Source organism: Hemiscyllium ocellatum, chromosome 32 (assembly GCF_020745735.1).
Source record: "Hemiscyllium ocellatum isolate sHemOce1 chromosome 32, sHemOce1.pat.X.cur, whole genome shotgun sequence".
Taxonomy (NCBI): domain Eukaryota; kingdom Metazoa; phylum Chordata; class Chondrichthyes; order Orectolobiformes; family Hemiscylliidae; genus Hemiscyllium; species Hemiscyllium ocellatum.
The window spans coordinates 23762991-23790364 of NC_083432.1; the positions used below are offsets into that span (position 1 = coordinate 23762991).

General features: G+C 40.1%; 1 protein-coding gene across 9 annotated transcripts in view; it reads left to right on the plus strand.

Annotated features, from left to right (window-relative positions):
• The window catches only part of LOC132830992 (nucleolar transcription factor 1-like), a 67798-nt gene that overhangs the window by 10989 nt on the left and 29435 nt on the right, over nucleotides 1–27374 (plus strand). For all 9 annotated transcript variants that reach the window (XM_060848991.1, XM_060848992.1, XM_060848990.1 and 6 more), the window contains exons 3-9: nucleotides 8225–8397; nucleotides 9956–10039; nucleotides 18853–19008; nucleotides 19157–19221; nucleotides 19684–19804; nucleotides 22035–22145; nucleotides 24791–24924. In XM_060848991.1, the coding sequence (XP_060704974.1) occupies nucleotides 8225–8397; nucleotides 9956–10039; nucleotides 18853–19008; nucleotides 19157–19221; nucleotides 19684–19804; nucleotides 22035–22145; nucleotides 24791–24924 (844 nt within the window). The remainder of the gene's footprint in view (nucleotides 1–8224; nucleotides 8398–9955; nucleotides 10040–18852; nucleotides 19009–19156; nucleotides 19222–19683; nucleotides 19805–22034; nucleotides 22146–24790; nucleotides 24925–27374) is intronic.

Below are 27374 nucleotides of genomic sequence, written 5' to 3' on the forward strand. Positions count from 1 at the left end.
ATGAGCCATCAAGTAATATGTCAGTGGTGGAGCACGGAAGATAGTTCAGGAAAATAAGCAAAGAAGCAGAACAATAATGGGTGAATTTGAGGACCGACTGAGATAAGCCTAACCCATAACTCCAAAGTGCAGAAGACGTTACAGTGCATTCAGAAAAAGTTTCTTTGATCAACTTTAAGTTGAACAATAAGTATGGAGAAAATTAATTGGGTGCTACATCATGGCATTATAAACTTATAGGAACCAACCATCACAAATGGTCACAAAAGACCATGTAACATAGGGCATTTGGTTCAGATTAACAAAATAACATTAGCAATGAGCAATAATATCTAGAAATGGTAGATACTAATGTGTATGAGTATAGTTAAATACAGTTAGGTGCAAACCGGATTCATCCTTGCAGTGATTCATGGATAAACAGACTAAAACTGAACTGAAAGTTAAAGACTTGTGTGAATGATTTCTGAGGAGATAATGAAGCAATTAAAAATAAGTTTTGGAGACTCAGAAGGAAGTCTGATTATCTGGTAATAGAAGAAAATAGTAAACTTTGTGTTTCCAATGGTTGGGCCAGAGTGCTATTACCATACTAACCATGTATTCTACTCCATATTTCAGGGCCTGTTAGCAGTGATAAAGAATGAGTCATTTTAAGTCTTAACAAGCATGGGTACTTGTCTTAATAACATTGTGTACTTTTATTGCATGGCAACAATAGTTACAAATTACATCGGCTAATTAGATTTTGCACTCTGCCGGTCATGAGCCAGGATAACCCATTGGACGCTATTGTGGTCGAGAGCTTGGGACTCTTTAATTTTCCACCTGAGACTGAAATGACATCAGTGCATGCGAAGCCGAATGCAATCTCCAGCATTGACACTTTTGGAATCATTGCCTTAAACGGGGCTTTTATAAATTGGTAAAATAATGGAGGCTGAGGCCACTGAGATAAGGCAAGGCATCTGGTGCAAATGGTGATCACGTAGGTTTTTGTAAAATATAATGAAACTGAGAATATAGATGTCCTAGAGAAAGTACAAACATTGAATCTATGTTATGCAGAGGTGTGTGTGGTACAAAGAACAATAATTGTGGTTTTTGGAGGGGCATCTGTATAGTTTCTCAGGGTAATATCCTCAGTTGAATCATCTGGGGTGAAATGATTAATGGCCTTCCCCTATATGCTCAAAAGTAGGAGCCATTTCTGGCTCAGATGAAGCGGTCAGTGTTAATACACAGCAAGACCTGGACAAATTATGGCCTGGACTGAAGTATAGCACACTTGACATCGAAGGGCCAAACAATGGATACCTCCTTCAGGAAAAAAAATCTATCTAGCTTCCCATGATGTTTGGTGACATCACTATCGCAAATTCCCCAGGGTGGGAATTCAAAAATTGATGAGGAACTGAACTGCACCTTTGCAAATCCACTCCTCCATCTTTGAGACACAAGTTAGGACTGTGATGGAATATTCTTCACTTGCCTGGGTGGTTGTATTAAGCACTTTGAAGCTTGACATCATCCAGGATAAAAACAGCCTGCTTGATTAACACTCCATCCAACTTTGACATTCATTTCTTTCACCGTTGATGTACAGATGCATACCATATGACATCTCTTTGTTGCAACTTATGTGAGTACTTCAATTGCAGCTCAATGAGCCTCAATGCAAGTCACTTGGAAGGATAAGGACAGCATATACATAAGCATGAGCACCTGTAATTTTCCCTCAAAGCCACACACTGTCCTCATTTGGAAGTTAATCTCTGTTCTTGGATTGTCACTGGGTCAAAATCTTGGAATTGTCTCCTGTGGTGCTATTAGCAAGGGCCTTTATTTCATGAGTTGCAATGGTTGAAGATGGCAAGTCACTATCCCTTCTGGAGTTCCATTCAGCATGGCCAATAAATACTGGGATAGCATGCTGCAGTCAAATAATAAAATGCAAGCTCTATTACGCCCGGTTATTTGTTTGTCTCTCATTCTTGCTTGTTCTTGCGTACACTGTCTTAGGCTAACCTCCCTAATTGCCCATAATGAAGATATGTTTTGTAGCATGAGACCTTGGAGTGCAGGCTCACAGCTCCTTGAAAGTGGAGTCGCAGGTAGATGGGATAGTGAAGAAGGCATTTGGTATGCTTTCCGTTATTGGTCAGAGTATTGACTACAGGAGTTGGGAGGTCATGTTGCGGCTGTACAGGACATTAATTAGGCCACTTTTGGAATATTGCGTGCATTTCTGGTCTCCTTCCTATCAGAAAGAAGTTGTGAAACTTGAAAGGGTTCAGAAAAGATTTCCAAGGATGTTGCCAGGGTTGGAGGATTTGAGCTTTCGGGGGATGTTGAATAGACTGGGGCTGTTTTCTCTAAAGCGTCAGAGGCTGAGGGGTGACCTTTTAGAGGTTTCCAAAATCATGAGGGGGATGGATAGGATAAATAGACAAGGTCTTTTCCCTGGAGTGGGGGAGTCCAGAACTAGAGGGCATAGGTTTAGGGCAAGAGGGGAAAGATATAAAAGAGACCTAAGGGGCAACATTTTCACACAGGGTGGTACGTGTATGGAATGAGCTGCCAGAGGAAGTGATGGAGGCTGGTACAGTTACAACATTTGAAAGGCATCTGGATGGGTATATGAATAGGAGGGATATGGGCCAGGTGCTGGCAGGTGGGACTAGATTGGGTTGGAATAGCTGGTCGGCATGGACGAGTTGGACCAAAGGGTCTGTTTCCGTGCTGTACATCTGTGACTCTATATCTAATAAAAACATAACTGCCCAATATTTGCAGTATCAGTATGAAACCAATTGTAAGGTATTTTTGAGTTCAAGGGACAAATTTTGTTGTCTGCAAACTCTGAAAAAATATAATGATGCGCATCAAGTGTAAAAGTTCAATGTCAAAAGGATAGTGCCAAGCACACAAGATGAAGGGAATATATAGTTTAAAGACTTACATAATGTAAAGATTTTGGAGACCATAACTGATGATTGACATGTTGCATCCTCAGCTATAACGAATAATGCAAATAAATAAAGTTTTTGGTGTAGAGATGTTTCCCCATCATTTGTGGTGTTGACAGGTGTCTCTGCTTTCAAGAGGCAGAGGAAGCAAGTCCTCCAGTTCTGCAGTCACAAATCCATCTCCTCTACTCTGCCAAAGCAGTTTTCTGAGATGTTGTTGTACTTTACTGTGTTTCTATGCTTTACAATTACAGGTGATGTCTTTCATCTTTGAAATGTGAAACCCATTATACAGGTGTAAATAAAAATAGATTGGGGTTTTTCACACCTGATTGAGTCTTGTGGTAAAAATGTCAAAATCTCCCACACTTGGAGTCATACGGGACAGAAACAGACTCTTCGGTCCGATCAAAATCTCAAACTAATCTAGTCCCACCTGCCTGTGCTTGGCCCGTATCCCTGCCAATATTTATTATTCATGTACTTATTTAAATACCTTTTTAAAGGTAACTGTACACACATCCATCATTTCTGGCGGTTTGTTCCACGCACAAACCAGTCTGCGTGTTTTTAAAAGAAACATTGCCTCCACCGTGCCCTTTCTTAAAACATTTCTCCACTCTCCTTAAGAAATATGCCCGTAGTCTGGGAATCCCTCTGAAAAAGACACCTGCCTCTCACCTTGTCTATACCCGTCGTGATTTTATAAACCTTTTGAAGGTCACCCCCTCAGCCTCCAACAGTTCATGGAAAATGCCTCAGTCTTTTCCTGTCTATTTTTATATCTCAAACACTCCATTGTCAGCAACATCCTTAATTTTTTTCTGAACTCTTTCGAGCTTAATAATGTCTTTCCTATAACAGGTTGATTAGAACTAGACAGTACTCCAGAAGAAGCCACACCAACATCCTATATAACCTCAACATTGCATCCCAACTTCTATTCTCAAAGGCTTTAGCAATGAAGTTGTGTGCCAAATGCTGCCTTAACCACCCTATCCAAATGTGACACAAACTTCAAAGAATCTTGTACCTAACTCCGTAGGTTTGTCTTTTAATTGTATAAGTCTTGCCTTTGCATTTTGGTAAAACAACCGATACCTCACATTTTCCAAATTAAATGCCATCTGCCACTCCTCAACTCATTGACACAATTGATTAAATTTCTTTGTAATCTGAGGTAACCTTCATTGTCCATGATACCACCAATTTTGGTGACATCTCTATTAACCATGCGTTCTATGTTTTCATCTAAGTAATTTATGTAAATGATAAAAATGGACCCAGCACTGATTGTTGTGAAACACTGCTGGTCACAGGCCTCCAGTCTGAAAAATTTCATCGCTATCACAGCAACAAGGAATGTATCATTTAACCTGGTTAAGTCCTTTGGTCCTGCATGCATTAACCATGTAATGTTGATGTGGAGAGTAAAGGTGGTCAGGTTGGAGATGTTCAGAGATTTCAAAGAGAGAAATGCACTACAAATTGAACTCTATTTCCTGTGTATTGTGGATCGGAACATGATAGTTTAGTAAAACTGGCACACTGGGCAAGAGATGCATTTGCCACTCCAGTATTACACAAGAGCAAGAGGTATAAGTGAACCTCAACCATGATCTGTGTGTGTTAGTGACTTGACCACCTAGAGTGTGGACTAGCAATCTGTGAAAGTTATAGCTTTGAGAACAGCAGTTAAACATTTCTGCCTTGCTGGTAAATTAAGTGAAAAAAAACTGAGTTTTGACAGCCATCTCACTTTGAAAGAAACCAGAACAAAGGAATTTCAATCAATTGGAAGGCCAAGTGTCTTGAAATTGACTTAACTGCCAACATCAATGCTATCAATAGTATCTATTGTGTGACAACTACTGTATTCAATCTTCGTTGTTCAAACTGATCCATTTTTTTGTTTGGACTTTTCTAATTGTTGCTTTAATTCTCATTTTAGTAACTAATAAGTTAATTCTTTTGTTGAGAGAGCATGGTTAAGTTGGTTCCTTTCAAAAAAAAATCATTTGACCTGGGAGAAAAGCATTCATGGAGAGGGATTTCTTTGCAAGTTAACCTTGTGACCAACCATAGGGGCAAGTGAATAACGTAGAAGAGCCAATTCATCTCTCCTCACCTGGGAGCTGCTCAATTTGGCATATTTCATCTGGAGCCATAATAACTTGAACCTCACCTTGAGGTCTGATAATAGCTGCAGAAACACAGCATTGAAGTGCTATATCATTGTTAAGTGAAAGTGCAGCAGCTGCCTGCCTTAAAGATGCTAGTTCCCACAAATTGACAGGATAGGACAATCAAGACCAGTCAATTATTCCTTCACTTGCAGTAGGCACACTAAATTTAAATTCAAATTGACAATCCCTTCTCTTCTTTTCCTCCTCTCCACCCATCCCAATGAACCACCCCCAATCCAACTTTTAATTAAATGCATTTTTAGTGTACACATGGGCACTGACTATCTTTAGGTACACAAACCACAGTTTTTTTTTCTTAGAGTCCAGCATATTGTATAAGCGAACTTGCTTGACCCACATCTAAATTTTGGATAAATAGTTGTTGGTCCATCCTGGGCTCTAATTGTTATATTCTAGTTAGATATAAGTGCTTTGAACTCTAGTATAGGGATCTATGCTAACAGATGGTAATAAATAAAATGCTATAGGAAGATTGAGCAGGTTAGCAAAATTGTAATTAGAGTGTACTTAGTGTGAAGTAGATTTTTTTGTAAAAGAAGCTGTGGATTATTTAACAGAAAAAAGCTGAAAGATCTTGGGTATAAAGTGGGGGGGAGGGAAGTTGAGTATCAGTTGCATAATTAATTGGGTAGATAGCACATTTTGGGCATTATAATTGAGGCAGTAAATTAAAAAATGCCATTCCAATTTTGTTCCATAATATGTCCATTCTAGCAAAGTCATTAAAGATCACATCACAGATTTACCCAGATAACGTCAGGGATGGGTGAAGCTACTTTAATTATTTTCATTGGTGTACAAAGACTTAATTAAATTGATAAGCTTTTAGTAAGGAGTTTGACTAGTGTGAGTAGCAAAATACTGGTTTCCTCTTGTCAAGAAGTCAGTGGATAGTGGCCATTAATTTAATGTCACGGAGGGGAAAAATATGTGAGAAATGAGAGCAAAATAATTCCCTGAAGTAGCCTTTTCGCTTGAAATAACCATCAGATGTATTGACCTTTTCAAGGAAGGTGAGATTGTCATACCACTGTGATCTTTCCAAACATAAAAATAGCCATGACACTGATCTTAAAAGATCTTGAAGTAAATAGATTGTGTTTGTTTTTCCTCTGGCGACATCTTCCTCCCTTTTACATACTTGTCTTGCGTTTGTGCTGTTGTAAAGTAAGTGGGAACAGCAGCAAAGCTTAACAACCACAATAAAATATTTTGTAAAGGTGAGCTACCTTAAAGCTAGAAAAGACTTGGTTGGTGATCCTAGAATGTTATCCTTTCATGTCAGCAACTTACCAAGGTACATAAGAATGATTCCTTTTTCACAAAAGGAAGAGGTGGGAGCCTAACTTGGATGGTTCTGGATGGGTGGGGTTATCAACATTGGGGCTCTTCACTAAATTCAACAGAGCACAAAGCAATGTGTGAACTTTCAAGACTATGCTTATTAGAAGGAAAGTAGGTTTTATGCCATTCTAATTTCCAGGATAACTTGCAAGATGAGGTGGAAAAGGCAATTCCTGCAACTCAAACATTTGCTGCAGTATATTCTAGTAAATATGTATAAAGTTCTCATTAGTTTTGTCTAACCACTTCCTAATGTATTGAATGTTCCCATTTTCACACTTCCCTCAAAGTGTCTACTCGGATTATGTTTGACAGAGTTTGTTCTTCAGAACTGCTTTCTTCTTCAGTTACAGGTCTGATTTAGGTTCACAAAAATTCTACTTAGAAAAGTAGAAAGTAGGTGCAGTATTTTGAGAAGAGGCCTTAATGAAACAAAACATTAAACTTGTATTTGAAAAAAAATGTTTGTAGAAATCCCAGTTGAAATTTTATTTATTTTGGATACTTTTCCCAGAGCATTACATTTTTGATCGAGATTGTGCAAAGAAATCACTATGTTTGAAAACCCGAGGAGTATTTTTCTTGGTTTGATTTTTTTTTACTTCAACTCTTGCTATTGCCCAGTGTTCCTACTGAAGCATGCAGGGCTGAGGTATTATTAGCTTGACTAAGATGGAAAGACTTGCTACAGAATGGTGCTTGAAATTGGCACCTTTTCCCTATTAAATTCTTCACAATTTCAAGTAAGTTGGATCTGACTGGGGTATATTAATTCTCTTTTTAAACCTGTTAACAAATATTTTTCAAATTCATTGTAAGTTTGGGCAGCACAGTGGCTCAGTAGTTAGCACTGCTGCCTCACAGTGCCAAGGACCCGGGTTCAATTCCGTTTGCACGTGTGTGGAGTTTGCACATTCTCCCCGTGTCTGCGTGGGTTTCCTCCGGGTAGTCCGGTTTCCTCCCAAAGATGTGCAGGTTAGGTGAATTGGCTGTGCTAAATTGCCCGTAGTGTTAGGTGCAGGTTAAATGTAGGGGAATGGGTCTGGGTGGGTTGCTCTTCGGAGGGTCAGTGTGGACTTGTTGGGCCGAAGGGCCTGTTTCCACACTGTAGCTAATCTAATCTTTGCAGTGTGGTTTTCTTGGTTCTCGTAAGACTTGTCAAACTGAGCCACTGGTGACTGAGATTTATGATTTTTTTTGCATTTGTGAATGACAGACACAGTTAAGTCACATTTGCTACAGGGTTACATTGACCCACCAAGCCAAGGGTTTCTCTTTAATTTGTGTAAAAGACAACTTAAACAATTTGGGTTTTTGATCATGATCTGTTTGGTATCCATCTAACTGTCATTACATTGCAGCGTAAAAATGATCTTTTACATGCTATTTTAGATAAATGAAAGCCATCCATCCAAATGGGTTTGGTGCTGATGAGTTCATCTTGGGGATCTTTGCTAATTCAAATTTTGGAGGGAAAGGGTCTGCAAACTACATGGTTGTTGGGCTTCAGTAGCATTTAACAACAACCATTTATTGACATTTTAAATTCAGTGCATCTGGCTTTTCTACCTACTATCTTTTATTCAATTTTAAGCTGTACTGTTCAGTCTCTTTGGGTGTCATTTGTTTAATTTAAAGGTATTTCTGAAATTGCGACATTAATGTTCTTCCCAGTGCAAGCTGATTTCTTTCGTTGTTCCACAGATTGGCCAAAAGAGGACATCCTTGGCCTACTGGATAGCATGAGGAGCATTGTCCCTTCTAACGATGTGATGAAATTCAAAACAACAGAGTCTCACATGGATTGGAATAAGGTGACTTTTGCCCATTACACAGCAGAGATGTGCAAACAGAAGTGGACAGAAATCTCACATGAAGTAAGCGCGAATATCGTTAGTGTTTATAGCTAAGAGTATGACTTTCCTTTTAAACTACTCAGTATTCCAATCGACTGTACTTCAGCCTTTGACGTGTTGAATTTTAGTTCAATTATTTGCAATCCATTGTCTAAATAGTGCCCACGTGACAGTTCATCAGGAATGTAAATCCTCAAAACTTTTCAGCATTGTTTGGGGTGACAGTTTGATTTATTGCTCAATGAGTTGGAGATTTTTTTTCCTTGGTGTTCCCTTCGGTGAATATCAGGAAACTCTGCAATACCTGAGCTTTATTTTCTGCCCAAATTTGGGGTGTGGAAGTTCGGAAATTGAACAATACATTTCCAGCACCTGTCAGAAAAGTAGAAATAGCAAGTTTAGAGATCCTTTGATTCAGTTAATAGATCATCTATTGGTTGCCATTTATCTTCATTTCCAAATGATTAAAGTTTGTTTACAAGTTATTAGAAACAAGATCTCAGAATAACCAGGTAGAAATATGGCTGAAAAGAACATGATTGCTAATATTTAGTGAGCACCAATAAGATCAGATTACAACTAGTGTTCAATAAAATCAGGGCAGTCTAATGGATGGTTTGAACAATAGGTTTTTAAGATTTTATATTAACAAAAGATTGGCAGAAGCTATTCAGTATAGATAAGAATGGTACTGTGCATGTAGGATTGGGAAAGTCCAGATGCAGCTTTACCAGGCTGTGAAAGTCATTTAATGGAGCTAATCTAGCAAACAATGCACCAGAAGTGAGATGGATATAAGTAAAGCAAATTAGACTTTCCGGGATGGTTCTTCTCGAGTCATGGAATACAAAATTAATACCATGCTCGGACATAGCCGATACACAAGACATTTAGTTTTAGCAAGGAAAAGATATTCTGAACACTTTGGGAGATGATACCAACTCTTAATTATGAAGATGTACTCCAATAACTGGGTGATTTTAGTTTGGAAATAAGGTATTGGAAGGGGGATATGTTTGGGTGGTGTTTAAATATGTCTCTGTGACAATGATGGCAGGGCAATCCATGTCCATAAAATCCATACACAAAATTAGGTTAGATGGATACAGACTTAGAGACTCATTGCACTTGTTAATATTCTTCTAAGTGCAGTGAAAGTAGTACTTCAGTACTGTAATAAGAGAATGTCCCAAAGTATTATAGATAATTCAGGTTGGCTGACTTTACTTTAGTAGGGGAGTTTTTCATGAAAAACTTATTATTTTCCCTAATATGTGGGACACTGAAATTGCACTGCCTATCAGATTGGATGACTTTGTACTTCGCTATATTACTTCCCCTTTTTGATCTTGTTGAACTGAGTCCCTCTGGCATCTTCCCAATAACCTCTGATGCAGTTTCAGGATGAGCACTTGTATGTGAATGACTGGGTGGAAATCACATGGCTAATGTGTCTAACGGGTTGTTAACTCTTCAGTGGATAAGTGACCAATGTCATCTTGTATTTTTTGAGTATGGAACTTGAAAATGATTTTTTTTTCCTGGAATTTTTAACTTCATTATTCAACCTGTGTTTTAGGTGAGAAAGTTCCGCACTTTATCAGAACTTATTATAGATGCGCAAGAACATGTGAAGAATCCTTATAAAGGGAAAAAACTCAAGGTGAGCGTTTGACTTGTAGAAACAAGCCTGAACGTTTATCATTGTTTCTTGTTGCTTGTGCAAAAAGAAAATGTGATTATAAAACAACATTTTAAAATTTATTTTTATCCATAATATTTTGGAAGCAGGTGAAACATTCATTGTCAAGTGGCACAGTGGCTGGGTGGTTCACACTTCTTCCTCACAGCACCGGGGACCTGGATTCAATTCCAACCTGTGGCGACTATTTGGAGTTTGCACATTTTCCTGGCGTCTGCGTGGGTTTCCTCTGGATGTTCCGGTTTCCTCCCACAGTCCAAAGATGTGCAGGCTAGGTGAATTGGCCATAGTTTTTAGGGATGTGTAGGTTAGGTGCATTAATCAGGTGTAAATGTAGTGTGAAAGAGTAGGGGAATGGGTTTGGGTGGGATATTCTTCAGAGGATCAGTGTGGACTTGTTGGGCCGAAGGGCTTGTTTCCACACTCTAGGAATTCTGTGATTCTAAGTAATTAGTATTGCAGCCACGAATTCCAAACAATTCCTGAAGTTTTGCACTGAGCAGTTCACCCTGATTAAAACTGCAGCCTTGTGACAATATATTTGGATATTGTAATTTGATACATTTCCACGACTAGTAGCCTGACCTTTTGAACTTTCATTTGACTTACTGTGTACTTGTAGAAGCTACTAATTAGGAGCGTTGGAAGAATTGGCTACTGGATCGTTATGGGTGGGGTTAGGAGCGTATTGAGTAAATAGAAGCATTGGTGATGCACCTTGAGTCCTCCAATTTGTTTCCTGAATCTTGTTTGTTTCTGGAAATCTACCAAGGTAAAGTACACTCAATTTTCTTAAGAAAACCTGAAAAAATACAGGAGTCAAATCATGACTCAAATTTAATGGAAGACCTGAAAAAATTGCATTTTCTTAGCATTTATAATTGCGGATAATTGACTGCTTTTCATGTTGCAGAAGGGTCCACCATCTCATTGTGAATTTCTTGTGTTGGGGATGGAAAACTCAGCTGGAAAGATTCTTTATGCACCTTCTTTGGGCATGTTTGCAGTTCAGATGATGTCTTTTTCTCTCCTCAGACCTGAAAAAGGATGGGTTAATGTGGTAGTGGTGAAGACATTCCACTTTTGTGTCAGAAGTGATTTAAATTGATTTACATCCACTTTTGTGAAACCTTTTATGTGATGTCTGAGACCCTACTACCTTCAGCTGCTTCATCAATGACACTATCTTTACCATATAGTCAGAAATGTGCAGTCATCAGCAAACATTCCCAATGTTCATGGTTTCCAACTCCTCAGGTACTGAAGTAGTCCATGTCTAAAGGTGGCAAGATCTGAAAAATATTCAGGCTTGGGCTGACAAGTGGCAAGTAACATTCATGCCAAACAAATGCCAGGCAATGACTTTCTTATTGGAGACAATCAGATGCCACATGTAGGCAGTGCGATCGCTCAGTGATTAGCACTGCTCCCTCGCAGCACCAGTGACTGGGTTCAATTCCAGCCTTGGGTGATTGTCTATGTGGGGTTTGCACATTCTCCCAGTGTCTGCGTGGGTTTCCTCTGGTTTCTCCGGTTTCCTCCCACAATCCAAAGCTGTGTAAGTTAGGTGAATTGGCTAAGCTAAATTGTCCGTGATGTTCAGGGATGTGTAGGTTAGTTGCATTAGTCAAGGGTAAATGTAGGGGAATGAGTCTGGGTGGGTTACTCTTCGAAGGGACGGTGTGGACTTGTTAGGCCGGAGAGCCTGTTTCCACACTGTAGGGCTTCTATCTATTCTACATGACATCCCCATTACTAATAACCTGGGGATCACTGACCAGAAGTTGAACTGGACTTGCCATATAAATAATGACTACGAGAGTAGGCCAGAAGCTAGGAATACTACACTGAGCAAGTTACCACCGCACTCAACAAAGCCTATCCATGATGTACAAGACACAGGTCGGCAATGTGATAGAGTATTTCCCATTTCCTTGGGTGGATGCAGCTCCAACAATGCTCAGAAACCTTAATACCATCTAGGACAAAGCAGCCCGCTTGATTGGCACCACATCTACTCCCTTCACCACTGTTGCCCAGTAGCAGCCGTGTGTACTACTGACAAAATGCACTGACAAAATTCATAAAAGATCCTTGGATAGCACCTTACAAACCCTAAGGCACTACCATTTAGAAAGAATGAGAGCAACAAATACATGGGAGCACCACAATTTGCAAGTTCTCCTCCACACCACTCTCAATCCTGACTTGGAAGCATGTCACTTCCTTCAGTGTCGCTGGGTCAAAATCCTGGAATTCCGTCCATACTGGCATCATGGGTCTACAGAGAGCATATGGACTGCGGCAGTTCAAGAAGGCAGCTCACTACAACCTTCTCTTGGGCAATGAGGGATGGAAAACAAATGCTGCCCCAGACAGCAATGCTCACATCGCATGAGTGAATTTTAAAAACATCTGTTCTATGTACTCATTGTGCCATGTTTCACAGAATTTTGAAGAATGATAGAGCAGTTGAATTAGTTTATACTATAGGATAATATGTGTGTTGCCTTATTCCCTTCTGAACCTTAGATTGGAGGTATTGGTTTTTTGGCTTTACAGATACCATATCAAGATCTATGGATCAACTGCAGATGCTATTAAGTAAGAGTTTCGCATTCTGTAACAATATATACTTATCTCCTGCTGAAATTTGTCACTCTCCTGCTCTGTCAGGCAGATTGCTTGGAGCAATCGAGCTGTTCCATTCAAATGCAAACACACTTTACAATTGTTTCAGACACATGTACCAAAACTTGCGAGTGGAGCAGAAAGCTTCTTAAAGTCTACCTGTCTCCAGTACTATTTTAGCCTGAAGAGAAGGTTTGCTTTCGGGCCTTTTGGAGGAAGGTTTTTGGTAATAGTTAGGGGGACACATGTTTCTAGGTATATGCTGCTAGTGCATTGTTTCCTCACTGCCATTAGTCGTATTATTATGTGAATTCAAGACGACAAGAGGTCTACTGTTGTGCTCTGCGTTTGAAGCAATCAGTGACTAAAGTAATCTAAAAGTAACAGCTGTCTGCTCCTAGTACATAATACTATTTTAATTTTAATTGGGTATATGTTACTTCCCTTTCGTCATTACTAGGTCAAAATGCTGAACTTTCCTACTTTCCATGGGAATATATATACCACTGTGGATTTCAGTGGTTCAAGGAGGTAGTGGTAGGGCATTTGGGGTGGGCAATAAATGCTGCTTGCCAGCAGTCCCTTGATTAAAAGAAGTATAATATAGTTATCACTATTTTAGATTTGTGAACTGGGGTTTCTTTCACCAGTTAGTCCTTTAAGCATTGCTGGTGCCCCTCTAAATGCTAGTGTGCCTTGGACAGCACCTTACAAACCCACAGGCACTAACATCTAGAAAGGATGAGGGCAACTACTCAGTGGGAATACCACTATTTGTAAGTTCCCCACCACGCCAATCTCAGTCCTGACGTGGAAACATTTCGCTGTTCCTTCAGTGTCACTGGGTCAAAACCCTGGAATTCCCTCCATAATGGATCTAACGACAGCACATGGACCGCAGCATTCCTGCGTCAAAATAAATGCATAGAACCTCCACAGGCCATTTGGCCCAACAAGTCCACACTGACCCTCTGAAGAGTATCCCACTCAGACCCATTCCCTTACCTTATTACTCTACATTTACCCCCAACTAGTGCACCTCCCATTCCTGAACACCGTCGGCATTTTAGCATGGCCAATTCACCTAACCTGCACATCTTTGGATTGTGGGAGGAAACTGGAGCGCCCGGAGGAAACCCACTCAGACGTGGGGAGAATGTGCAAACTCCACACAGACCGAGGGTGGAATCGAACCCGGGTCCCTGGCACTGTGAGACAGCCATGCAAACCACCGTGCCACCTGAATTATGGAGCCCTTTCTCTATAGGCAAGCCTCTAGAAGTGACTTGTGGATTGTCAACATATCTGTCATTTGAAATTCTGTCAAATAAAAACCATAAACTCTGGAAAGAATTAATGCTATTTGTATATCAGGCAGCTGTATAGCATGATATACATATTTCTGTAGGTGGTTTTTAAATAATTTTGTGTTTTGTGGGATTGATTTACTGAAATCTAGCTCAGCTACATGGAGGCTTGCTCTAATTTGTTTTTAGAAAGCTGTAAAGATGGTTTGTCACTGAGCTGAACGAATGACGGGATTGTATGCGCACTCAACGGAGTGAAATTGTAACATTCATATTCAGCTATTATTCTTGTAATTTTATCTCTGGTTGTCAGGCTACAAATTTGTAATGATACAATCAATAGTCTGGAAATGACCCATTCGCAAATGAGATCAGTGACATTAGATGTCTGGCGTACTGAGGCTAGATGTAAATTATAACGTTTTATTACCTTGAAAAGCATTGGGATTCAAATCGATCTACTTAAGATAATTGGACAAATGTTTTTTGTGTAAGAATCTTCAAACTGCAACAGAGGACCTGATACTGATCTAAGCTGTCAAGTTGCAGTCTTGAGTACCTCAGTGGCCAAATGGTGATGAGAACGAGTTTAGCATATGTTCTGTGTAAAGTAACAGCTGTGGCTCTATATTGTTTTAATTTGATCAGGGGATTTAAGTGGTGCTAGCTGTCCCATTGTTTATTTCCCATCCTTAGTTGTTCTTGGAAAGGTGGTGGTGAGCTGGGCTTTAGACTGACTGCAACATATTTCATTTAGGAACTCCTGCAGCGATACCTTGGTGATGAGTGACATCCAATGACCACAACCATTTTGTTTTGTGCCAGCTAATGCTCCCAACTAATACACTGTTTTCCCTCAATTCCTGTTGTCTCGAGTTTTGCCAGTGTTGTTCGACGCCACACTCTTGACAAATGTGTTTCCTCATTCTGGTATTCGCCTCTTTTGTGCATTAAGAGCTAAGGCTATAATGAGGTCACAAGATGACTAGCCAGAGGGAACCCAACTGAGCATCCACAAGTAGGTTATTTGGTAGCACTGTTGATGATCCCTTCCTTCACTTGCTGCTGTTTTAAAAGTAGATTGATGGAACATTGATTGGCCAGGTTGGACTTTTGTCTTGCTTTTTTGTGTACAGGACACAGGCAATTCTCTCCAGACTGGATAGATGCCTGTGTTGCAGCTTTACTGGTACTTCATGGCTAGGGGTGTCCCCAGTTCTGGAATATGAGTCTCAAGTGCTATTGCCGGAATGTTGTCATGGTCTGGAGTCTTTCAATATCTAGTGCCTTAACAGTCATTGTTTTTTAAACAATGTGGAGTGAATTGAAATTGGCTGAAGATTGACCTCTGAAATAGCGGGGAATCTGGAGAAGGCAAAAGTGGATTGCTTGACATTTCTGGCTGAAGACTATTGCAAATTCTTCAGCCTTGTCTGATGTACTGGGCTCCCCTGATGTTTAGGTTAAGGATTTTGTAGAGCCTTCTCCAGTAATAGTCTGCCACAGTTCACAACTAATTGTGGCACAACTGCAGAACTTAAGTTGGTTGTGGAACTGTTTGGTTTTCTCTGTCACTTGCTGCTTGTCGTTTTGCTATGCCAGTAGTCCTATGTTGTAGCTTTGCCAGGTTGGTCCTCTGGTTTTAAGGGTGCCTGGTGCTGCTCCCAGTGGCATGTACCTCTTCATTGGACCAGGGTTGATATGAGTTTGCAGAATGTGGTAGAGTGCAATTCTGCTAATGCCCAGGCTTGAGTCACTAGAAGTCTCTCCATTTTGCACAGCAGTAGTCCCACAGGACTTTGTCTCCAGAGGAACTGTGGGATGGTCACTTTGACCAATAATCTCTTGGTCAAATTCCATCTCTTTACCATGGATGTCCAATCTCTCTATATCTCTCAATGCCTGCCACAGTGACCAGGGAAGGCTGTCCTCTTCAGTGGGTGGAGATCTGTTTCCATTGACCACTCTCTTCTGCTTTTCTGAGCTTGCTCTCTCATTGAACCACTTCTCTTTGAATTCACCTTATTTCCTGCAAGTGTTCTTGTGTGTGCCCTTATGAGTTATAGCTATACCTGTCTTTTAATGGGCTATGTGAAACATTCTTTGTTCTAGTTCTATTTGGTCCTCTTCTCTCAGTTCTTGCTCTTTGGCACATTCCTGACTGCATCAGTGCCATATTCTGAACTTGCCTTGAATTGGAAAATTTGCTTCAAATTACACCTTCCCTTCGCTCCTCATGGGCCCTGCACCTCTCCTTAGCATCTCTGAATCCTTTTCTCATGATGCAGGTATCACTAATTAATTATGTAGCCTATTGACTCCCATGGTCATCTTGAATACACTGCTTCATAAATACACAGCAAAGCTTCCATTCTGTTGAGTTCCTCCATCTCCTTGGCAACTATTCTGATGATACAGCCCTCCACATAGTTTCTGAGAATGCCGTCTTTTATCTTCGGCCAAGGATTCTAACCTCCCTCTAACCACTGAAGTTGTCATGTTCCTCAATCGTGTCCACCACATTTCCTGCATCTTTGCTCCCATCTCTTCTGTCCTACAGCCATAATGTGCTTTCCTATTCCTTCCATTCCATCCATCAGCCTCCATATCAACAGGTCAGTTTCCAACCTCCAGCATGATACAGCCATCACGTACAACCTCCTTCTACCATCCATTTTTAGAACTTCATAGGGGCTTTTCTCTTTGTGCTGATCTCTTCTTCAGTCAGTTCTTCCTGCAGCATCTTTATATGCAAATCAGGGGATGCAGCACCTGTCCTTTACTTGCACCATCCAAAGTCCCCAGTACTCCTTCCAAATGAAGCAGGAGTTTACTTGTATTTTCAATCTAATTTCTTGAACCCACTGCTTACAATGTGATCTCTTCTAAGTTAGAGATACAGAATGCCAACTGGTTCCCTCTTTTTGTGAACTGTGGATCAGTCAACGTACTGAACCTCTAGTGGCCTGATCTTTCAGTTCTCCATCTTGTTCTCATCCTGACATCTCTGTGCTCGTCTGTTTCAGTGAAGCTCCCAGTACACTTGAGCCACAGTGCCTTCTCTCTCAACTGGGGTTTTTACAACTTCCTGGACTCCAATTTCAGAATATAAATTGTTTTCCTTGATTTGATTTGTATCCCCTTGCATATTTCTCTTTTTAGTTTCAAATACAATGCTCCTCCTCAGTGCACATCTCTTGTTTCTTCTCTTATCCATCAAAGTTCCCTTTAGCCTTGTCATTGACTGATTTATCCTCCACCTTAACAAAGGCCTTCCTTTGACATTGTGATGCCCACTCCTTGTTGAAAACCTACTATGTGGCTAACTTTTTGGAGTTCTGATGCAAGGAAGGTCATGGACCCAAGTGGATCCATTGTTGACAATCTTCTGATTATTTCAGTATTTCCTTTTTTTTTTAATTTCAGAATTCCAGCTTCTACAGTAATCTGCTTTTCAATTAAGTCTATTTGAATTAATTCCAAGCTGAAAACACTTCAAATTGGAATTGTTGATGTAAGATTTAATAATATTACAATGGTGGGTGTGGGGAATGATGAGTTGCGTTAGTGCAGTCAGTGGATGCTTCTGATGTGGGGAGACTGGGGCGTTCACAAATGTAATATGGAAAAGTTTGGTTGCATGCTTTACTCTGCTTCTAAATGTTAAATCTGAACTGGCAGCGCCCTAAGCACTTTTCCACTTTTTTTGGACTTTGCTGTAGTAATCGCAAGGAGGTTCCATCCATCTCTGAGCCATCGCTGCCAAATCACAGCAGAGTAACCTTGAAATTGTAGATATTCTTTAACTGTGGTAATTACAATACACCCAAAATGAATTTGGATTATCTTGTAGATACTATCAATTTGTGGCAGCCATTTTATTTCAGACCTGTATAGAACTTGGAAAATAAATGTTTACTTCTAAGTTTCCTCTCATCCCAGAACTGGTAAGGTAAAATGAACAATGAACATAAACACTGAATGAAATGAGTGGGGATAAATAGACATAGAGCGGTTGGAGATGCAAATGTTTAATGACTTGAAAAATCAAGAAGAGATAAAATGAAAATACCTGGTAGAACATTTGGACTTAAGGAAGTAGAGTGCTAGCACTACCAAACTTTTCAATTGTAGTCCACTCAAGACATCAAATGAAGGGTATCTAAGACCTTATCAAACCAAGCTAGTAGAGAAGGAGAAAAAATAATTAAGGAATATATTTAACATCTGCTGACCATGTTTGATATTTGTGACATTCCGCTTGAACCAATTAAAAATCTTGAACTAATTTTTTATTTATTCATGAGATGTGGGTGTCACTGGTAAGATTAGCATCTCTAAATAAAGTCTAATTGCCTTGAAGATGGTGCTAAGCTGCAGCTTTGAACTGCTACAGCCTAACTTTTCTGTAACAGTTGGTAAAACTGGCTTACTAGGCCATTTCAGAGAGCTTTAAGAATGTTCGGAGTCTCAAGTGGATAAGCAGATCTCATTCTATAAAGAACATTGGTGAATCAGAAGGGTTTTTACAATGCTTGATAGTTTTATGGTTACCGTGACTGAGGATAACTTTCAATTACTTTTATTTAAACTCATTTTATTCAATAAAGCATTTCCAACTCCTGTGGTGGAATTTGAGTCCATGACCCAAAAGCATTAACAGGATCTCTGGGCCATTAAAGCATCAATATTGCCTTTTTGCTGCCACCATCTCCTCTTTGTAACTTTGGCGGCATCTTTGAGCGTGAAAGCATTCTGTAAATTTGATTTTGCAGTGGGTACGTAGGTGGTGATGCAGTGCTGGCATGAAGTGATTATCTCTTCCATTTTTGACAGAAACATCCTGATTTTCCCAAGAAGCCCCTCACACCTTATTTTCGATTCTTTATGGAGAAAAGGGCAAAATATGCAAAGCTTCATCCTGAAATGAGCAACTTGGATCTGACTAAAATTCTCTCCAAGAAATATAAGGAGCTGCCAGAAAAGAAAAAGGTTAGTGCATCTCACTGTACCAACGCTGGTGCTTACGGTGCAAGAGGAACTTCAGACATCTTGATATTAAGAATAGGAATGCAAGCCAAAATATATTTGTACACGTTACCTCCTTGAATACAAATACTAATTTTTTTTGTTGCTGTAGATGAAATATATTCAGGAGTTTCAGAAGGAAAAAGAAGACTTTGAACGTAATATGGTCAGATTCAGGTAACTTTCAAATAATTGAATTTGCATCCCTCCCTTAAAATGTTTTTTAAAAATTGCAAAGCTTAATGTTTCACTATGTATTAATTTGCTGTTACCTTAGGCTCAGCTCTGTATGTGATTGGTTAAATGTGTGTTTTATAAGATATTAAATGGAGATGGAAGATGGGCAAGACATTAAAATCCATGCCTGAAGGATGGATATTGAATGGGGAGGTGGCAAGGGTAGGAAAGAGTACAGGATAAAGATGAACTATATATTTGGATAACCACGTTGCTGTCTAGTTAATGGATGGGATGAAGTGATGGCTCCTGGAGCTGGTTAATCAAAGTTAACTCACCATCTGCCCCTGAGTAATGGAAAGAGATTTGCCTTGATATGCACATGTGTAATTTCAGCTCATCAAATGATGCAGTATAGTGTCAGCTAAATTTGCAAATGTATTTTTGTTTGTTTTTCCAAAGAGAGGACCATCCTGAACTGTTAGAGAGTGTGAAGAGAACAGATGTTCCAGAGAAACCTAAAACACCCCAGCAACTCTGGTACCTTCATGAGAAGAAGGCTTTCATGAAGCTGCATCCACAGGTAATGGACTTGATTACAGGTCGTTCTGCAATGACATGATAGTTGGGTTCATTTGTAACCTTGCACTGTAGATTATCACACTATGGAAAACTGCCATAGAAAATCATGCAATAGAAGCTCGCTACAGAAAATTGCTATACTCATTCAGTATACCATTTGCGTTATCTGAACAACATCCACAATTGATCAATTGCATTATCGCCAATTTGCATTGATGAAATGCGAGTTATACCAGAACAATCTGATTTGTCTTTGCAACCCACTAGTTGGAGATGAATAATTAGTTATGTTTCTATAAGGCATGGATTTTCTATGCTCCAATCTTGCTTCCTCTGGTGGTTCTGTGATCATGATTTTGTTAGTCTTGCCATCAGCTGTCATCTCTCTGTAATGAGACAGCAGCCCTGTAGTCTGGTAGACTATAGAGATTTTACTTTTAATATGTTTAATTGTTATCAATTCAATTAAATATCAATTTTCTTCAAGTGTCTTCTGTGGATATTCATTTAATTCCTATTTTTAAAATTCTCATACACACCTTCATTTAAAGGACTTGGGCATCTAAGATTCTCACATGAAAACTCTTCTTGCTCATCAATGCCAACCAAATATTAAGGCTCTCCCATATCTCCAGGATGGGTGCAATGTAATATCGGATTATCTGATTTAGTGCAATGTAAATTGTTGACTTGCTGCTTGTCCCTCATACTTGTTCATCTCCACCTCTGTTTGCGTTTCATTATTCCTGCTGAAGTATTGTTGCATGCACACTCTACCTCATGTTTAACTACAATCGCATCCATTTTTGGCAAATTCAAGAATACTGTTGCAGAAGATCCCACCCAGTTCTTTAGGTAAAAACAAGGACTGCAGACGCTGGAAACCAGATTCTGGATTAGTTGTGCTGGAAGAGCACAGCAGTTCAGGCAGCATCCAAGGAGCAGCGAAATCGACGTTTGAGGCAAAAGCCCTTCATCAATTCCTGATGAAGGGCTTTTGCCCGAAATGTCGATTTCACTGCTCCTTGGATGCTGCCTGAACTGCTGTGCTCTTCCAGCACTACTAATCCAGAATCCCACCCAGTTCTCTGTCCAGCCTCCCTCGATTTTGCTTCATGATGTACAAATATTACTGGTTTGCAGTTTTATTATTCTCTTTGTGTCTCTCATTGCTCCGAGTTTATTGTTTTTAAAATGATCACTTTTTATCTTCTTGTGTCCATGCATCTGATGAGGAGCTTGAAATCCTTGCACCAGAGACACCTTTGGGTCATTTGGTGGACGCACGGTTTTGATGGTGCTCATTAATCTATGGCTGTTGAGCCTTGTTTGTAGTAAAGATCCTACACCAGCCCTGCTGATTTAAGGGGAGGCAATTGGGGGTGTTCAGAAGTTTGTAATTTCTTGAGCTAACCGTTGATGTCAGCTAAGCTGAAGAAACATCTGGTTCAAATTCTCATAATGTCACTTACTCAGATGTGTGGAGATCCTCAGTCGATATTTTAGCTCTGATTAATATTATACTCAATATCCAACATTCAGTTAATATGCCCCTTCCGTTTACAATGAGTCAAACTGAATAAATCCTTGGACCACTTTAAACCTTCTAGGGAGATTTAAGTTGTATCGACAATTTTTGAGGATATTTCATCTCATACTGCAGCAGATTAGTTCAACTAATCTGATTCCATGCTCTTTGGCTTTTATCTAGACTCTTAATTGTTTTCATAGCATTGTTTCTTGTTAGCACCACTTAGCTCGCATAGCAATACATCCTTGAAGCCAACGATATATTTTGAATATATGAACTGAAAATTGTGGTCAGACAACAGCTTCTGAGAGGGAAATATATTTAATGATTCAGGATTTTGTTGATCAGACGACTTATTATGTTTATCTCTTAACAGAAGGGAAAAGAATTGTGCCTGAATACTTAGCTAATGGCATATTTAATGTGAGCATATTTGAAGATCAATGAATGACAGTTTATGTTAACATTTGAACAAATGGCCACATAGATTTAAAAAATTTGAAGCATGGCCCTGGACTGCGACTTGCTGCGGGGTACATTAGTTATGATTCAGCCTTGTATTATTTGACCACAGCAATGAGACTAACAACCAGTCCTAAGTTATATTTGCTAAAAGTGAAGTTGTGTTGTGACTGTTTGTCAAAAGATGTATCTCTGAGGTTAGAAACCCTGTATCAGTAAAACTGGTTTGTTTCCCCAGGCAACTATGAAGGATGTTAAAGAGGCACTGGGGAAGCAGTGGTCCCAGCTATCTGACAAGAAACGACTCAAATGGATTGGCAAAAGTTTGGAGCAGCGTGAGCTCTATGAGGTAAGTAGATACTGGCAAAAGTGGTATTGCTTGGCTTGTAAACCTACAGGCCACATTGTGTAAGGCAGTCCAATGAGGTTGGATCTGTTCAGATGATCTTTTTGCAATTTCCACTGAGGGGTCGTTCTTGTGGTTTGATATGGAGGAGGCAGTCTAGCTGCAACATCATTGTGTGAGAAATGCAGACGTCCAAGCTCATGGTGGGAGAAGAAGGTTGCAAGGCCCCAACCCCCATGTAGGAATCTGAATTGCTTAATTTTCTTCGGCGGGTCGGTGTGGACTTGTTGGGCCGAAGGGCCTGTTTCCACACTGTAAGTAATCTAATCTAATCTGCCCTTGAGTCCTTGCCTGCTGGACTTGTATGTGGGTCCCCACCACGTGTGACTTTTCCTGATGTAATGCTTACGTATCTCTAAATGGTCTGGCAAAATCATTCTGTTCAAGAGCACTCGAGATGATGTCAGGTACGGGCCATGCCAGTGTCAGCCACATCCTGTGACATAAATAAAGGAAGGACGGATAAGAATTCAATTGTAATTGTTGAATGTCCAACTACCCACAATTTAGTGTGGGTTGTGTCTAAGATTTATGGTTCTGCTGTTCAGTCTAATTGGAGGAGAATGTACCAAGCCTTCGGCATGGTGTTTTGGGAAGGTAAAAAGGCAGACGATCGTTCTGGGTCATTGTTCCACACTTTAACGATTAGCAGTCCATGAATACCTGTTTGTGTTTCCCTTTTAAGTTGTAGAATGGTCCAAACAGCATGGCCTAAACTGGCTATCTAGCATGGGGTGAGGTGTTGCTGTATGAAATTCAGAGTAATGTTAGACACTAGACAGGATAGATCTCATCTATTGAATACAAACTAAAATTGTGGAAAATCAATCATGTATTATGTTCCTTTATTGCTACTCAGAAAGCCCTGCTATGGTCAGGGGAAAGAATGACCCCAGTTCAACTTTATTGTAAGAGAAAAGAGAGAGAATCTGAGGAATTGGTAGAGGTGGGTGCAGTTACAACATTCAAAAGACTTGGACAGGCACATGAATAGGAAAGATTTAGAAGGATGTAAGTCAAGTGCCTGCAAATGTGACTAGTTCAGTTTAAGATCTGTGTCCAGTATGGACAAGTTGGACTGAAAGATCTGTTTTTTTGTCCTGTACAACTCTCTGACTCAGTGGGTAACCTGTGAGAGAACTCTTGAGCCTTTTATAAACAGCTAATAAAATGGAAGATGGAATTGGTTAAGGATTTAATAAGAAATCCTCTTGTACAGAATAGGACATAGCAAAGCTGTCCAATGTGTAATGGCAAAGCACTGCAATGCTGAAAATCTGAGGGGGGAGGGGGGGGAGAAGTATTGGAGGAACTCGGTAAGTCTGTCAGCATTGTACTGAAGAAGAGTCATATTGGATTCAAAGTCAACTCTATTTCTCCACAGATGCTGCAGGTGAGTTGGCCTAATATTGTTGTTGCAGAAATGTAGAGACCATAATCCATGTCACTTGGATGAAAGTAGCTTAATGACAGAATATATGGGTTTGTTAAAGGCAAATTGTATATGATTAGCTTGATTTGATGACTTTAGTTAAATACTGAAGAGGTTTGATGCAGATTGTGCTGTTGTATCTCTGGATGTTTGATTAAAGTGCCACAGTTTTGATGTGTTGGCAAAGCTTAATGGATTAAAGAAAAGGGTAATGGGAAACAGGGCATGTAACAAAACAGAAGAGTTTCAGTGAATTAAGAACTGGGAAAAGGCTGGAAATATTCAAAGCAGGCAGTATCTGTGGAGAGTGAAATAGTTGACATTTCAGTTGATTATAGTTGACACAATTTTGCAGATGACAAAAGTAGTAAACAGTGAGGAAATTAGCAAACTTCAGGAATAAGTAAATTACATTTTGTGGAGTGAAGTGCAAAGTTCTGTAACAGCTTCATGTGGGAACGTCAGTAACCAGAGGGGTGAGGTTAAAATGATTGACAAAGATGCCCAAGGAGAGACAAGATTTTTTTTTGCTTCACTTGGAAGAATTATCATTTGAAAAAAATGGGAAGAGCAGGTTCAATTGTGGGAAACTAGATCTTTGCTTAAAAAGGAAATTTTTGCAGGCCTGTGGGGGGAAGCAGTGCATTTGGGCTGATGATGTCCTTCGTGAGCCTGGCAAAGGCAGCCTATAGTATATGGTGGAATGAAACCCTCGTTGCCTCAGCAAATATATAGTGAGTAGCCATTTGGGCAGACTGCAGGAAGGCTATGGAAACCTGCTATAGAAGAACGAATCTGAAGCAGAACCACAATATTACAATGCCATTTGGCCCGTTGTGTCTGCACCAGCTCTTTGAAAATATAGTGTCTTAAAGGACTGGAAATCCATTTTGTAAATAACACTAATTTTGGACAAGTACATGCTTGTGATAGATCTGGAGGGACAAGGAGCAGACATGGGCAAATTGGACTAATTCAGTTGTGGAAACTGGGCAGCATGAACAGTTTGGCCAAAGGGTCTGTTTCTGAGTTGCAAACCTCTGACTGTGACTAATACTGAAGAGTTACAGGCAGTACTTAAGATCTAATTTATGACTGGAAAAGAAGATGTGGAATTACTGAATAAATTTCAACATGGATTACCTTCTGCTTGCAGGAAGCAATGAGAGATTATGTTATACGTCACCCAGAACAAAGCATCAATCTGGATGATTTGACCAAAAATACTCTGACTAAAGCAGAGCGACAGCTCAAGGACAAGTTTGATGGTCGACCCACAAAGCCACCACCGTAAGTGTCCACCTTAAATGTGTGTGAAGGGAGAATCTTGAAAGCTGTAGGATTTGAACCTAGACTTGTAGGTGGCTCAAAAAGGGGGTTGAAGTCATAATTGATTTTGAAGTAATTTATTCAGCAATTTGGACATGGCGCATGCACTAAAGCAAAGAAGCACACAACTATTAAAAATTGAGAACAGTTTAATAGTTTTGGATTTGATGAAAGGACTGGAGATGCAGATCCATGTGGCTATCTCTTTAAGGGGAGAGTATCCTCTTTGAGCAGAAGAATGGATGAAGGTGGTCTCTATAACTGGGAGTAGCTGTCTTTCAGCTTACTGAAGTGGGCAACATTTCTTCTCTGGCCACCTTCAATCCAAACAGGACAGAAGAATTCCCTCCCATGCATTCATTTTCTAATTTATTTCTGGAAGTTGCTGGGCTACAGAATCCTAAAAGCTTCAATGAAACTTCCATGTTCCATGGCATTCAAGTCTGGCTGATTTAAAGTCTCTGACTCAGCTGAAGCTCAGCTGACACTAATGTTCTAGGTTGAAATCCCACTCCAGGACTTGAACACAAAACTTACGGCTGATGCACACACACTGTCTTTCGCAGTATCAAGGGAATGCAGAACTTTTGGAACTGCTGTCTTTGGGGTGAATTGTTAAATGAAGGCCACATTTCTCCACAATCAAGTGGAAATAAAAGATCTCATGGCATCATTTTGATGCTCAGCAGGAGAATTCTCCCACATGTACGGTGAAATGTTTATCCCTCAATTAACATGCACAAACACATTTGTCTAGTCATAACCACATAAGTGTTTGCCACTTTTTCCGAATTACAACAATGACTATACTTCAGAAGCTCTTCGTTGTCCGCAAAATACTTTGTGAAGTTTGATCATGAAGATGTCTATATTTACCTCTTTCTTCGTGGACCCCTGTAGCATTCTTGTATATCTGCACTGTGTGCTTCCTGAAGCCAAAATAAACTTTCTAAGGTTTGGGTGCTCAGGTGTAAACAGAATATTCCAGATGCACTTGAACCAGCGCTTCATACAGCTGTAGTAAAATCTGACTCTTATAACCACAAATATTCCGTTAGCCTCTTTTGATTTCTTTTCAATGTGACCACATTTTCCAGATCTGTAGATGGAAGCCTCCAGCTCGAAATCCCTTTGCGGGGAGCTCCACTTTTCCTAATGGGCTCTGTTGCCTTGTGGTTTAAAATGACCATCCTCTTACTGTGTCTGCACTGAAATGTATCAGCCACAGTTTTGCTTACTTGCTTCATCTATCAATGTATCTCTGCTGTTTTATGCTCCTGTCTACACTGCTCATCATACAACTAGTTGTTGTGGTATCAGCAAACTTGTGGATAAACTTCTTTTGTGTTTTAACATGGCAAGTAAATATGTTGAGTATTTGAGGCCCCGACGCAGGTCTTTTTGGAACATTGATAGTGACTTCTTCCCAATTTATTATTCCATCAAGTCTGCATTTGACTGACTGCGACATTCCGGAATCCTTGCAAAACTGAAGTCAGTGCGACTCTGAGGGAAAATTCTACTGGTTGGAGTCATAGCAGGCACAAAAGATGGTTATGGTTGTTGGGGGTCAGTCACCTCAGCTCCAAACATCTCTCGGAGTTCTTCAGGGTATTATCTTGGACTCAATCATCTTCAATTGCTTCAATAGCCTTGCCTTATCATAAGATCAGAAGCGAACAGTGTTGAGCTCGATTAGTGAGTCAGAAATTGAAGCAGTTAATGTCCAGGATTGGACTAACAAGTGACAAATAATATGCATGCCACGCAAGTGCCAGCAAATGGCTATTTACAAGAGAGAATCCAACTGCTGCCCTTTGCCATTCAGTGGTATGACCAGCTAGGAGTCCATCACTGCCAACATCCTTGAGGTTCCCATTAACTAGAAACTCAACTGGACCAGCCAAAGACATACAAAGGCCGCAAGAGCAGGTCAGAGGTTAGGAATCAGGCAGCAACTCACCACCTCAGTCCCCAAAGTCTATCCACCATCTAGAAGGCACAAGCCAGGGGTGTGATGGAATGCTCCCCAGTTGCCTGGATGAGTGCAGCTCCAGCGACACTTCAAGCTTGACACAATCCAGGATAAAGCAGCCTGCTTGATTGGCACCACATCTACAAATGTTCAGTCCCTCCACCAATGGTCATTTGCAGCAGTTTGTACCATTGACAAGATACACTGTAGAAATTCATCAATACTCCTTAAATAGCACCTTGCAAATATACAACCAGTACTATCTAGAAGGATAAGAGTGTCAGATACATGCGAACATCGTAAGGTACAAGTTCTCCTCCAAGCCACTCACATCCTACTTGGAAATATATTGTTGTGACTTCAATGTTGTCTGGTCAAAATGCTGGAGCTCCCTCCCTAACAGTATCATGTAACTACACCAAATGAACTGTCGTGT